General features: G+C 38.2%; 2 protein-coding genes across 3 annotated transcripts; one reads left to right on the top strand and one right to left on the bottom strand.

The window, feature by feature from the left end:
- Positions 1-502: 502 nt before the first annotated feature.
- Positions 503-7,271, top strand: LOC122299478 (probable WRKY transcription factor 32). Of its 2 annotated transcripts, none has more exons than XM_043109816.1 (5): positions 503-883; positions 1,012-1,061; positions 3,977-4,680; positions 4,775-4,933; positions 6,629-7,271. In XM_043109816.1, the coding sequence occupies exons 1-5, from the start codon at positions 595-597 to the stop codon at positions 6,984-6,986; spliced, it is 1,560 nt and encodes a 519-aa protein (XP_042965750.1). In that variant the 5' UTR covers positions 503-594; the 3' UTR covers positions 6,987-7,271. The 2 variants fall into 2 exon arrangements, with proteins under 2 accessions (XP_042965750.1, XP_042965752.1); XM_043109818.1 differs by having other exon boundaries at positions 505-877.
- Positions 7,272-9,454: 2,183 nt separating this feature from the next.
- LOC122299413 (probable GMP synthase [glutamine-hydrolyzing]) lies at positions 9,455-13,875 on the bottom strand. The gene is made up of 5 exons (XM_043109677.1): positions 12,401-13,875; positions 11,161-11,218; positions 10,960-11,043; positions 10,663-10,804; positions 9,455-10,024 (listed from the first exon to the last, which is right to left on the bottom strand). Exons 1-5 carry the CDS (start codon positions 12,891-12,893, stop codon positions 9,656-9,658), a joined length of 1,146 nt encoding a protein of 381 aa, XP_042965611.1. The 5' UTR covers positions 12,894-13,875; the 3' UTR covers positions 9,455-9,655.
- Positions 13,876-14,309: the final 434 nt, after the last annotated feature.

Below are 14,309 nucleotides of genomic sequence, written 5' to 3'. Positions count from 1 at the left end.
CTTAGGTTTCTAATGGGAGGATTGCTACGTGGCATATTAATGATAACTAATGTGACATACTAATGTCATGGGCCATCGAAGATTGACATATGTCATATTAGTTACTTTATAATAGGAGATTAACAAGGTAATTAATTAAAAAAATTAATTTCAAATATCAATTTTATGAAAATTAAAAACAGTGATTTTAATATATAAAAATAAGAAAATCTTGATTTTGTACTTGACCCGAAACATTTGATCTTATTGCTAAGTACGTCCAGTCAAAGGCTTGTTACAAATTCTAATTACAATGCTGCCTCAGCGCCGTTAAAGAAACCGTCTAGTCAACAGAAGAACGGTCACCGGAAGTGACGGAGAAATCAACGGCGGTCGTTACCCCCCTCCACTCCCACACTAAAACCACCTGAGTCAATTCCAGTCAAAGACATATATACCCTCCCCACAACTCTCATTCACTTTAATCTTTGCTGCTACACTGATTCCGAAACGCGATTCGGGATTTCGGTCAAGGTTTCGGACACTATAAATAAGCTCAGCAACTGTTCGGAAACTTTACTCTCTCTCTACCTCTCTCGTGCGAAAGAATCGGCCATGGCTGAGAACGGGAGCTCAGAAGCTCTCCACGTAGAGAATCCGAAGCCACACGAAGAAGAAGAAGAAGAAGATGAAGAAGAAGAAGAAGTAGAAGAAGAAGAAGATGAGTCTGATGATTCGGAGGATGTTGAGGAAGAAAGAGAAGATGAAACCCAACTCGGTGAGTCGCAACGCAGCAACTTAAGGGGCCCCGTACGGCATGGTGAAGCTGAGTTGCAAGAGTCTCGTTTGGAAACCCTAGCAGCTCCTTCTTCGCTTCAATTGTCCCAGGACGATCAGGGTGCGGGTGGGCTTTTGTTTCTTTGTTATTTATTTCTCCTCTTTATTTTATTTTTGTTTTTGGAAAACATCTGTTTGTTTCTTTGTTTTGGTTTAATTGTGATGGAAATGTGATTTTTGCCATTGATCTGACAGGCTTGCAGGAGAATTCGACTTCGCGGGCGGCTGGAGGAGCGAAATCCGAGGTTAGAATTTTGGAGTTCTTAGTTTCTGTTTATGCATTTCGTTTCTGAACAGTGAGTCCCATTTGCATTCATATTTTTGCTCGCTACCTGTTTTTTCTGATCTTTGCCATGAATTTGCGAATTATTAGCGTGCCTTTGTGTGTTATTTGCTTAGTTTGAACATCAATTCAGACACTTTAGTTTGAGCACGTGAAATTGGGTGCTTTTTTATGTGCAAGAGTGCTGTAAGGGAACGATTATTTCTGTGCACTGTTTCTTGAGATTTTTCCTGAAGGTGATTATGACTAAGGATTAGGTCTTACCCCATATGTGATTGTTGGAAAATACTTTGATAGTGCTAAACTTCTTGCCACTAACAAACACACTTTAACCTGAAAATTGGAGAAAAAATCATCAATACTATTGTTACCAAATGTTTCAAGCTATGAAATTAATCGAGAGCAAGGATCATACAAGCTATAGAATCATCAAAAACATTGTTGTTGAAGGTCCATTTTCCCTGGAGTTCTGACTTGGTGCGAATGAGTATCTTGAGTCTTGACTCATAAAAGCCCCAGGATTAGTCTTTTTTTTAATAGGTCATCAACAAGTTTTATTCATAAGAAAACCCCCAGGATTAGACTTTTGTGTATTCCTCTATAAGAATGTACTTCAATATACAATGGACCAAGCCAAATAACCCTCAAGGATCACTCCTTTCCAGAGGGAAGCTTGCTTTTGCGTGAGTGTAGGAAAGTTTCTGTATATAGATCAGAAAGCTTTTGCCTTTATAAATGGGTTGGACTAACCAAGTCAAATAGTCTGAAACAACATCACTAGAGGTATGTTTGTTATACCCTTCATGACTCGTTTAGGAATAACCAATTCATGGGACGGTTGGAGTATCACATGAGGGACTATAACGAATCTGGGTTTTTGGAGTTACGAAGGTGTAGTCGGTGCACATATTGTTTTTCCTGGCTTGTGCTTCTTGACGTTGGGTGTATTGGGACCTAGAAATATTTTATGATGAACGCACGGGTAGCAACTGTCCAAACAATAATGGTAATGAACAGCTCGTCCATCTAAGTCCAATGGTAGTTGGAGAAAGGAAGAATCCAAGTGGAAAATGAAGAAAAATAAGTGGGTAGGGTAAAAAGGAATCCTAGCTCCTGTACAAGTACAAGATGAGATAGGATGGGGCTTGGCATGTGTGCATACGATATTAAATTAGCTTAATGTCCAGCTAGGCTCCTATACCTTAAGATACCAAAGGATGTCCTTGAAACTTAAGAAGGAATTCATTACTAATCAATGTGGATGTCAAGAAAAATACAATAAGCCCAGAATGTTCAAACACGTATAGACTAGAACAGTAACTACACCTGTGGTGTAAAGTTGGGGTAGACTGAGTTTTGCCTGAAAGATTTAACCTATTGCGTGGGATGGATGTGTTTGGTCCCGTTTGTTTTGGGTTTCTCCAAGAAATTGAAAATATTGAATGCATGCTTGGAAAAAGCTTAAAAAAAAAGGAGCATAATAGCTTTTTCTAAAAATAAATATCTGGTTAACGGTTTTAAATTATCGTTTGGAAGTTAGGACTAGACATCCAAAGGAAGTTGGAGTAATTGGTTAAAACTGACCTTCAGGAAAAGAAATTAAAAACTACTTCAGGGTAGAAAGATTTAAAAGCTACTTAAAAGTGAGCTGGTGTTGTGCTTATCAGACTTCTAATTGCCCTTCAAAGTGCCTATAATGTGTCGGTGAGGATGATGCTGTGGGCTGAAAAAAGCAAAATCAGGGAATGGCATTGGCATGGAACCAAGCCCTGTACATGTTTGGGCAAAGAGCAGGACGTGAACAGTGCTGGTCTTGTCATTTGGCTTTTCCTTTCCTTGCTGCTTTATGGCTGATCTTGGTGTAGCCCAAGTGAGACATTACAAAGATATTAAAGGAGATCATAACTGTCTAGCTACTAAACAATGTAAAACCAAGTGATATCTCTCTTTTCACTGTGCACTTGTTTTAGAGAGGAGAAGGAAGGGGGGGGGGGGGTCTGAAGACATATGCCTCCACTAATTACCTGATGATCAAAGCTTAGGTTGTTTTTCTTTCACCTTTGGTTCCAGTTAGTGATGAATAGATGCCTCCTATCTGTGTTCTCAACTGTCATTTACAACTGTAAAAACCCATCCTATAGAGCTCTCATGATTGCTCACACCCAGAATGGATCTATTTGCAAAAAAAAAAAACAATAATAATAATCATGAGCATGGCTTATGTGAAGCATTGATACACACAGACACGTATTTCAGTAGAGTCTCATAAAAAGGAAGAGATAATAGCTTTACTTATTAATTCTCATCTTCATGGTTTGCAAAGTTCTATGAAGTGTCATAATTTGAATGCTTAATCTTGAACTTTGAAATAAAATTCATATATTGGCCAAGTTTCTTTTAAGGCATAAGTTTGAGGTAATAGGCCGAAACCTCCTGTAAAGTAATGCTTCCTCCTTTTGAAAGGTTCTTGAAAATTGAAATCTGTCCTGTCAATTCTTTATTTTTACTTTTAAAGAGGGTGATACTTCGACTTTTATTAATTTACCCTTCCTTACGAAGGAGGAATACCATATTACAAAGAGAGAGTTTGGGGGTTTTGGCTTTAAATCATTTGAAAAGCCTAGGCGGCTGTTATATGTGGGGAGAACTGTCTTTTGATATGTGTGGTTGGTACATGATCCTACTAATGTGGACAGTGGATTATGTTATTTGAACCATTACTTTTGTTGCTTATGCTCTGCATTGCAAAAAAAAAAAAAATTAAGAAATGGCTCCTTATAAGTTACATATCTAAATGTTGACCTAGATGCATCTTGTAGAAGATCGTGCCAATTTTTTTTTCTCGTAATATAAGTTTCTTTCTTTTGTATTTCTCAGGATCAAATTCGGTTACCCCAGCAGGAAGTTGTGGCAACTTTAACAGCCCAGCCTGCCAATGCTGTGACACAACATAAGTCTCAGGTATCTTTATGTCCAACTTCATCGGAACTATCACCGACTTCTGTTACACAATCGATATTGTCTCTTCCAAGCCCAACTCTACGAGAACAAAGACTTTCACAAGCAAAGGGAACTAATGAATGCATGCCAAAAACGGATCAACAAAGTTCTTCTGACCTTAAATCTTTATCTCTTGTTCCTGTTACGAAGACACCATCTTCTGATGGTTATAACTGGCGCAAATATGGTCAGAAGCAAGTGAAAAGTCCCAAGGGTTCTCGAAGCTATTACAGGTGCACTTTTTCTGAGTGTTGCGCTAAGAAAATCGAATGCTCCGATCACTCAGGTCATATAATTGATATTATTTATAAAAGCCAACATGGCCATGATCCACCACGGAAATTTAGTTGCACGAAGGAAAATAAGCTTGCATTATCTGCCAAGCCTGTTATGGGAAATAGTTTTGCAGAGCGTCCCATCCAAATGCCTAATGAATCAGAGCCACCCAAAGTTTCAGAAGAAACTATACAAGAAACACCCCCAAATCCTGAGAGAAAACGACAGAACTCAAGTGACTCCAATGGGAATTGTGAATTTAAGGTCAAGGAGGAGCACGCTAATGAACCAGAACCAAAAAGAAGGCAAGTGTTCCAAGAATTGGTTTCCTCTCATATTGTCTTATATGTGATTACTAGTATCTGGTTTCAATAATCTTTCCTCCCTTTTGAAAACCAGAGTGAAGAAAAGTGACTTGGCACATTCAGGCTCTGTAATAAAACCTGGCAAGAAACCGAAATTTGTTGTGCATGCAGCTGGAGATGTGGGGATTTCAGGTGATGGATACAGGTGGCGCAAGTATGGACAGAAAATGGTGAAGGGAAATCCTCACCCCAGGTGCATGCCTATTTCATTTTCAAATCTTTGTAATGCAATCTTCATTTTATAATCCTTGCATGCACTTAATATTGCTAGCTGCTAATATCATATTGCTGCATATATGTTACTTTTTAGCCATTCATCATGTAGTTAAGTTTTAAACACTTTGTCATTCAGTGTTCCATGCAGTCAAAAATTGTGATGTCCCATGGTCACCCATGGGGTGGTGGCACAGTTACTAGCGTGTAGGTCTCATAGCTTCTGAATTATCGAAAAAAAATGTGATGTCCCATAGTTGATAGTGCCTTCCACAATCTGTTCTCTTTCCTTCAAACCTTCCATAAGTGGTAACATTATGAAAGATGCATTTGGAAGAACTGAAATGATTTTTGTACCTGTCTTAATCTGAAATTGCACAAAGGTAATAAGGACCCATTTAGATCTACAATACTTCGAGGGAGAGGAAAGGAAGATGTTTCCATTGCTTTATCAATGGCTCTTTCTTTAGCAAGCTTAACCTTGTTCCCGTTCCTTCCATTGGCACTTCAAAGTATCCAAATGATGCTGTGTGGTGACATATCTGATCATGCTGAAACTCACAATAAAGAGCTGTCATTTGGTAATTGCTGGAATTTGTACTGACAATAAATAAACCTAAATGGAATCCCTTTGGAACTAAAGTTCAGAGCATCATTGTTCATTTAAGCCAGATGAGCCAGGTACTTGGGAGAACACTGGACCTGATCTGGACATACCAACTAGAGGACATCTAACGCTCAGGCAAATGTCCACTACGTGTCCTTTTGGTGAATGATATTGATGTCCAGGCAGTTGTCTGCTACTTGGCCTTTTGGTCTTTTGGATGATGGCTCAGTCCACAGCCCTAAAATAACTGCTGGGACTGATTTAGAATAGACAAAGAGGAAGACAGAAGTAGACTAGAAAGTAGGGTTGTACAGAAAATTCCCAGGAAAAAATGTATTTAATCAGCAAAAGGTACTTTACATTAGCCCTAGACCTGAGTTTATAGCAAGACAATTTGCATAGTTTGCTTCCTAGTTCCATCAACATAAAGACTTGGCGATTGACATAAATTCAGCGTAAACTACAAAATACAAGACTTAATAGCATCGTTGCTCCCAAAACAATACTAAATAATTATCCGTCCAAGACATTCAGAAGAACTAAAACCAGCTTTCTTTAATAGGATGAATGAGAAATTACACTTTAGCTCCTCAAACTATCATACCTATATTACGTTTTGCAATATAACCACTAAACTACCATAGTTGTCACTTTATATTTTGAACCTTCACTCTTTTTCAAGTTGTGCCCTCATTTATGATCCAACCATTAAAATCGTGTTACATCACTTATGTTTTATCCATCTCAGTATTTAAACCTTAACAAGATGGTAAATCGCAACTTTATGTTTCAAATTCAGGGTTAGAGTGATAAGTTTGCTGGTAATATTTCAAAAGAGGTAGTAGTTTGGAGGAATAAAGTGTGATTTTCCAAATTTTAAAACATAACTAGCTGGCTGAACCATTGGATTCTATCAGAATGTTAGTAACTGCAGTCGTTAAAGTTAGGTGACAGCCAATGCACACCTGGTCCAATTTTTCAACTGGGTTGTTCCCGTCCGGTTTAATAAATTATTCTGCGCTTTCTCTTCCTTTTTTTTCTAATTAGTCTCTCAAAACAAATTTTCAGAAACTATTATAGATGCACTTCTGCTGGATGTCCTGTCCGTAAGCACATTGAGACAGCCGTCGATAATGCAAGTGCAGTGATCATAACATACAAGGGGGTACATGACCATGACATGCCTGTACCAAAGAAGCGACATGGCCCACCAAGTGCTCCTCTTGTAGCTGCTGCTGCTCCTGCTTCAATGAGTAATTTGCAATTGAAGAAAACCGACAAGCTTCATAACCAATCATCTTCAACCCAATGGTCGGTGGACACAGAAGGAGAACTGACTGGGGAAGCCATGGAACTTGGAGGTGAGAAAGCAATGGAATCAGCTCGCACTCTTCTCAGCATTGGATTTGAAATCAAGCCCTGTTGAAGGCTACTTTGCTGGAAAGCCCATGCGAATAATTAAAAAGAAAAAAAAAGCTTGACCGGCCTTTCATTTAGAAGATCATGCAGCTGTATCTATGTAAGTTATTAAATTGGCAGGTTTGGTTTGCTCTTCTTTCCTTATTCTAATGTTTTTCCCCCCACTTTTGCCTTAGTTTTTCAGCAACAGTTGTGTATATCTAATATGGTACGCCCTCTTGTTTGGAGTAGGGTTAATAGTAGTGTAACAGTATAGAATTGGCCTTTAAAAAAATGGGATTTTGTAGGTTGAGATTGGTTTTCTCCATTTGATCTCCATTTCAGTTTTGACCCCTATAAAGAGAATACTGCATTTGATTGGTGCTACCTACACGCTACTTACACGGAGAACAATGTCGAACCGTGGTATCAAATGCAGTTTGGTAATGAGACGTATTCTTACGGTGGATTTTAGTGCATTGGAGAGCAGCACATAATACCAACTTGAACGGAAACAAATCTCTTCTTTGTCACTGTTTTTGAGCCATTTTATCAACTGTAGTCGAAGACTATATATTCTGTTTTTTGACATATTGAATTGCAAACAAAATTGAAAGAAACGAGAAAAATGATGCTTTACTTTCTTGGGAGAAGTAGCAATCTTATCCCACTAATAACATAATAAATTAAGAAAAATGCCAGTAGAGCCTATTAAACTTATCGTTTGATTATTTTAATTTTTTTTTTTTTTACTTAATAGTTAAATAAATGACTATCAGTAAAATCATGTATTTTTTCTTTTTTAATAATTAAAAATGTCAAAAAATATTTAAAAAAAATTAAAATATACTAGCGGGCACGCTAGCGGTAACTTTTGGCCTGCCCGCTAGTACTACCCATAAATTAAATATGACAATTATTAGTTGCCAGTGAACTTCACTTTAGATCATCGAGTGTCGTGTGACGTGTCGTGTGGTGTGGTCCATGAGGAGGTTGGTGTCCATGTGAATGTATTTCTCATCATTTTTTTCAAGTCCTCCAGATTTGAAAGTTCCAAATAAATATCCTTCGATATTTATTTTGAACTTAGTAATGGGAAAGAAATAGATAACGGAAAAGGATTTTGAAACATTTATTGAGCATTTGATAGTATCTAAAAAACTCGCACAGACAGTATTAAATGACATAGGGTTTAAATCATGTGTCTATCTCTCTATTACTCAAGACTTCCAAGTCTTAATCTGCAAAGAGATGCATGGTTTTTTTGAACTGCAGCAAGAATGCATTGGATGGTACAAGTAAGGAGCATGCCATAACCAAAGAGTGGACATGGTTTTCTGGTTTTGAATCTATAATTGTGAGATGGCATCCACCTCATTTCAACGTTCCTCTTAAATGCTTTTCTCAAGGGTGTTTATTAGGCTCCTTTCTTCTGGTCAGAAAAGAGCTTGGGATCTCTTAAATCTTAGGTCCAATCCAATTGCCTGTCGACAAGCTGTTCGGCTGTTGACTATCTCCCCTGTGGATGGTTGTTGGCGGCTTTGAGCAAATTGGAAAATAAGTTGATTAGATTGAGAAGTATTCTTAACTCAACTCATCTCATCTCATCTCATCATTATAACTTTTTAAAAATTTTTATACAAAATATAATAAGTAATTTAACTTTTTCAAATTTTAAAATAATAATAATATTAAAAAATAATATTATAATAATATTTTATTCAATTTTTATCTCATTTTAATTTATTATCCAAACCCAAACGACACCTAAATATGACTTGGTCTCTTGGAATTGGAATTACCAAGGAATAGATTGGATCCACCTCTGGGTCTGATTCTTTTAGCTTCGCTTTGTATTTTTTTGCTGATCAGTGGAGTGGAAAATGGAGCCTTTTGAATGAGTATTTCTTTAAGAAAAAAATGGCACAAAGTGTGAAAATTTTCAGAGCTGAAATAGATATCAATAATATAAATTAATTGACAAAAAAGAATGAGAGGTCCAATCAGGTGGCCAGTTGAATTCCAAGAGGTAAAAACAAGGCAGCTTGAAAGATAGAAAAGAAAAAAGGTGCAGAATTCTGGAATCTCAGATCAAACCCTGCCCTCATCTAAAATAAATTCTGAAACAGGAATACCCCACATTAAGAGCAACAGTACAAAACATGTTCATCTAAAGGGAGCCATCCCTCGTCCCAAGGGGACAGGGGAACATTGTGCTACAACTATATAATTGTCACTCATTAAAAGCAAAACTGACTTGTCAATTTTTAAGTTCTGGCTGTAAAGCACATTATAAGGTAGGCACTGGGGCATCAGCTAGTCCCACCCATTAACTGTTAAGTCATGGATCAGATGGTGACAGAATGAACAGGAATTTCATTTCCAGTCTTCTGATGCCATAATGGATTGAGAAGAAAATTCTAATTACGAATCTTCTAAACTGTACAAAACATAGAATTGTACATTAAATTCTCATGGCTCTGTTGAGAAGCCCCATTGACAGCACAATCACCAGTTAAATTGATTCAATTTAGTAATCTACAATCTAGGAATCCATGATGATGAGGAATTCAGGAAATTTACACAACTGCACCTCCATTACTACCTGATGTAATAGTAACCGTGAACATGTCAACAAGGTAAACTGATGATTGAGCCTGGAGCTCCACCTTCCACCCAAACACGACATCGGGTTCATCATGTTGAAGAGAAACTCAATTCATCGATAGCAACAGATAGTTCTGACTCCATCATGTTATCAGGCTTCGTCTCTTCGACCTTATCCTTGATGCCATTCTCTTCCTTCCCTTCTGCAGCAGCTATACACTCCTGGAATCTGAAGCAACTAATGAGATGATCATTTGTTATTCCCGCAGCCTGCATAAATGAGTAGATGACGGTGGGGCCCACACTCCGGAATCCCCGTCTCACCAGGTCCTTGCTTATCACATCAGCTTTTGGGGTTTTCACTGGAACTTGGCGAGGATATCGGAATCTGCTAACTATTGGCTTGTGGTTCACAAAGCTCCAGATGTATTGGTCAAATGACCCAAATTCATCTATGACCTGGCATCAGCAAAACCTGCAAAAAGTTAGTTGTGATGATAATTACAGCAACTGAGGAATGTCCAATTATTGCACCTCCGTAAAATGGTTAGTGGTTAGTGGCTGGAAATTATCAAGCATGATAAAAGACTAGGGCCTTGCCAACTAAGAAAGCTGGCATGTTGAAAACAAGAAATGATTAGGTGCGTGAGTAACTTTGAAATAATGTATAATAATGTCAGGCTGCATAGATGGTAATATATAGGTTTGTTCTGTATGGGTCACACATATTGTATACATTTCAGGACCACAGTTCAACTACTTTGTTCACCTAACTGGCATGACCAAATGATCACTACGCACTCACTATTTTCTATTTAGTCAGTGTACAAAGAAGAGAGAAAACTGCAAGCATCCAAATTATACAGGTAAACTAAACCAAGTCAAGCGAATTTTTGGGATATATAAATGAATAAACTAATCCCAAGAGTGCATCACAAGATTCCAAGGATTTTTTGACATCCAGTTTACTTTGAAAAGTTCATACTTGTCATGCTCTAAGCATCTTTAAATATGCAAGCAATAATTCAGAGTGCCCCTCGTACATGTATCTTATACAGCTCAATTTTGAAAAGTGCCATAAGAAAATGAGAATCTACCTTAAATATTTGACGTGCATTCTCAAAGATAGCACGTAGCTTTAGTTCGGATAAAAGAGAATTTGCAGTGGTTCCTGGTGCTATTATCTTCTTTTCATTCAACTTAGAGACAGCAACAGGATCAAAATCTGCAAATACTTCCCTGCAAAAGGAAGATTGTTGGGAAAAATATCCAGTAAAAAGGCCAAGTAGGAACGTAGGGGCCATGATTCCAAGGAAATAATTTATCTTACAGCCAATAGTTCGTGCATGAATCTGTTAATAGATGAAATAAGATAGAATTTTCAGGAAGAATACCTAAAGATATGCCTTTTGCTTAAAATGGCAGGCCATGTAAGTTCAGCCAAAGCACCAGAAAGAACAAGCAGCTCAAACAATTTCCTGGATGAGATCGGGGATATCAACAAAAAGCAAAAACAGCTGATAAATAGAACTATGTATCCAAAATGGATACCACTTTTATCAATATGAATGCAAGCAATGTTTGAGATCCCATACTTGTCATCGTGTACTGGAACTCCCCATTCTTCATCATGGAAAGCAGCATAACATGGGTCTGTTTTCAACAAATGAAACTGTCAGAATATGAAATTTAAAAGACTACTAGACAACATTCAGGAGCAATGGCTTTCCCAACCATATGGCCTGCCAATGCCTGAGAATCCTATATCCACATCTATCTTTTATTTGGAATACAACTTACTGATACCTGCAATTTAGTAATTTAATTTGTGTGTGGTGGTTTTGGGGCTGAGGTAGGGGGTAGGAGAGGAACCACATCTTTCTGTGGACGGTCTCAGAGTGTTATTTCTCCCACTTTTGCACCAAAGGAGCAAATACACTCTGTGAAGCAACAAAAACTCAATAAACTAGCACGCAGCATTGTGTTTTAGTCCATTCAAAGTAATCATAGTCATAAAACACCAAAACCAATTAACATCAAACAGCTGGATGCAAAGTTCTTCTTTCGAAAGTATGCCTCCAACATCAGATAAACTGCAGAGATATGCACATTTCTCAACTTCTTGTAAGGTGGTGCCTCTTAGGTAGTTATTGCAAAATACAAAACGCAATGACTAAATGATATTTCTCTGATTTAAGGAAACTGTGAGCCAAGTAGAAATAGGTGGTTTCCGTTGACTGAGTAGTTGGTTTAGCTACTTTTTGGAAGAACCTAGATACAAATTGTCAAATCCATAGTAGACAAACAAGAACTGACCACAGCATGTACAGAGTGAAGTAAATTTAACAATGCCTTGAATCTGATTACTTCAGTGAGCCACAAATACTTTGCACCAAACTCTATCGAGGGCCATATCCGCCCCCCCCCCCAAACACATTTATCAATCCCTCATTATATTTAAAAAAAGTTGGTTCAGATTTTTGGTTCATAAAGAATCACAATTGCAACCCTAGTCACTTGAATTGAATTGATGCTGAACTAAACCAATCAAAATTTGGCATTCCCAGCAATCACATACTTCCACATGGAGACTTTCTATTTATAGATGTCCGGACAATAGTAATAAAATTTTGACGGCTTTATCAAAGAATTAAAATACTCAAATAACAATTTAAAAAATATACGTTATAAATAACAACTACGTACTACTAAACTGCATATTAACCAAGTTAGTCCCATCTCACTTGTCCATTATTACAAAATAAAAATGACTTTTAAATCAATCCAGTGAAGAAAAATCAGAAATCCTCTAACTCCGAGGAAGTAAGAACTAACCGGAATTCGGAGTCAACCACGCACACCTCTTCTTGGTCCGAAATCCATCAGGTAGAGATTCCAAACCACCATCAGAAGCAACACTTCTCGGCTTTGAAGAAGAAGGTTTCCTCCTACTCCCCACACTATTCGACCGTATCAACCTGCCAGTAGACGCTCGACTATGAAACGAATCGGTAGAAGCATCGGACGAACATGATGCGTTTAACGACAAATTGGAATGCAACAACTGCTCGTGCCGGCGAAGAACTGAAGGTACATTGACAGAATGCAGCTGGGGAGAGGAAGTAGTAACCGTGGGCGATTTACAAGCTTTCTTATCTTCGGCCAACGGAGCCTCCCCGGTTGATTTCTCCACCTTCCTCAGTGGCTTCCCACCAGGTTTTCGTGCAATCATTGAACCTGTCTTGTTTCCATTCCCGGCAGGACAGAGCACCGGCCTTGCCTCTGAATCAGCCACATTTATAGACCTCACTCTTGGAGCTCCCGACATTGATAAAAATCTCCTTGGGTTCAATCCAAAGATCTGAACAGTTTGAGCTCAAAAGTCCACCCAAGTTACCCAATTGTGCCGGCCACCTCGTGGGTTTCTTTCAAAATCTCAAAATCACGCAACCGTCCATTCAAATCATCCAAAACCCACCAACAAAATCCACAGAGACTAACATTTGTTTTCTTATCTTTGAAGCTCAAATCACTAAAAAAATTCTAGAAACCAAAATCCATAAGAAAAAAGCAATTCACTTCCTGCAGGTACCTTCATTGACCTGGGCCCTGAAGCTCCCGGCACGGATCTCACTTTTCCACCTGAACCACAAATTTCAGTCCTGCCCTAGTTTTCATTCAAAACCACTCGGCCAAAGCTATAAAACCCCAAACCATCCAAATCCCACAACCCCAAAACCCCATTTTAACTGAAACCCAGATTTCAAATCAGCCCAAAACCCTAGAAAACACGACCCACTAGTGGTTTTTCAGACACAAACATGAACTTCATCAAAATAAGCAAAATGGGTACACCTTTTTCTTTGCCAAAGCTAGGGTTACATACAGACTTGAAAAGAGCTCTCTTTTTTTATTGTATATTCAAAATGAGCTTCGACGAGCCTCGAAAGACTGAGATTCCGTTGCGCATTGTGAGAAACGAGAAGCTCGGAAAAAGTTGAAACTGCGTCGTTTTTCATCCGCTCCTCACACAGAGATAAAAAAGCTGACAAGGTTTCTCTGTGCAATGTGTACGTGCAGGTCTTGTTCACCCCTTTTTTCCAGAGCAAATAGAGGGGTAGGTTGGAAAGAAAAATGCAGGAAATTTGGGACTTGATGTGGCCGAAGAATTGATGGGAATTGGCAAAGAGCTTATTTGGAGTTCGATCTAAGACAGAAACTCACAATTCTTTTTTCTCGGGGAGAGGGAGAATTGAAGAATGGATGGGTGAAAGAGAGAGAGAGAGAGAGAGAGAGTGTGTACACTTGCGCTGACTGAAGTAGGCTTTGTTTATTGAAGTGCGACCGGCAGAGCAGGTTTTGAACAGTGTTTGACTGGCTATGTCCGATTACCATTTACCGGAGTAAGTGAGGAGTAGATTTTCTTGCCCGACGTTTTTTTGGCTACTCTTAAGCATAAGAAACATGGCAAGGCCAATGTGCCATCCTTCCTCATATTTAATTAATCAAGCTGCTTATTGATGTTATGCATTTGATGACATCAACCAATAAGAATATTTAACTAATCTAATTACGTTGTTAAGACTTAAGATAGGACCATCTATTCATTGAATGTTCGATCAAGGCAACATTTATACGATAATTGAGGTAACCATATTAGAAGATGATCTCCATCCTATCATCCATAGCAAGGGTTCTATAGTGTTAAATGTTGTCTGTGTAAAGTTTTTTTATTAGTCTGAAA

This window comes from Carya illinoinensis, chromosome 16, assembly GCF_018687715.1.
Source record: "Carya illinoinensis cultivar Pawnee chromosome 16, C.illinoinensisPawnee_v1, whole genome shotgun sequence".
Taxonomy (NCBI): domain Eukaryota; kingdom Viridiplantae; phylum Streptophyta; class Magnoliopsida; order Fagales; family Juglandaceae; genus Carya; species Carya illinoinensis.
The sequence above is the reverse complement of the archived record's forward strand: the minus strand, read 5'-3'. Positions and strand labels throughout refer to the sequence as shown.

Coding starts and splice junctions, on each gene's coding strand:
- LOC122299478 (XM_043109816.1), top strand. CDS start 595: ATGGCTGAGAACGGGAGCTCAGAAGCTCTCCACGTAGAGAATCCGAAG. Junction 4,681..4,774: donor GAACCAGAACCAAAAAGAAG/GCAAGTGTTCCA, acceptor TTTGAAAACCAG/AGTGAAGAAAAGTGACTTGG. Junction 4,934..6,628: donor AAGGGAAATCCTCACCCCAG/GTGCATGCCTAT, acceptor ACAAATTTTCAG/AAACTATTATAGATGCACTT.
- LOC122299413 (XM_043109677.1), bottom strand. CDS start 12,893: ATGTCGGGAGCTCCAAGAGTGAGGTCTATAAATGTGGCTGATTCAGAG. Junction 10,805..10,959: donor AGCAAAAGGCATATCTTTAG/GTATTCTTCCTG, acceptor TTCCTTTTGCAG/GGAAGTATTTGCAGATTTTG. Junction 10,025..10,662: donor ATGCACGTCAAATATTTAAG/GTAGATTCTCAT, acceptor TGCTGATGCCAG/GTCATAGATGAATTTGGGTC.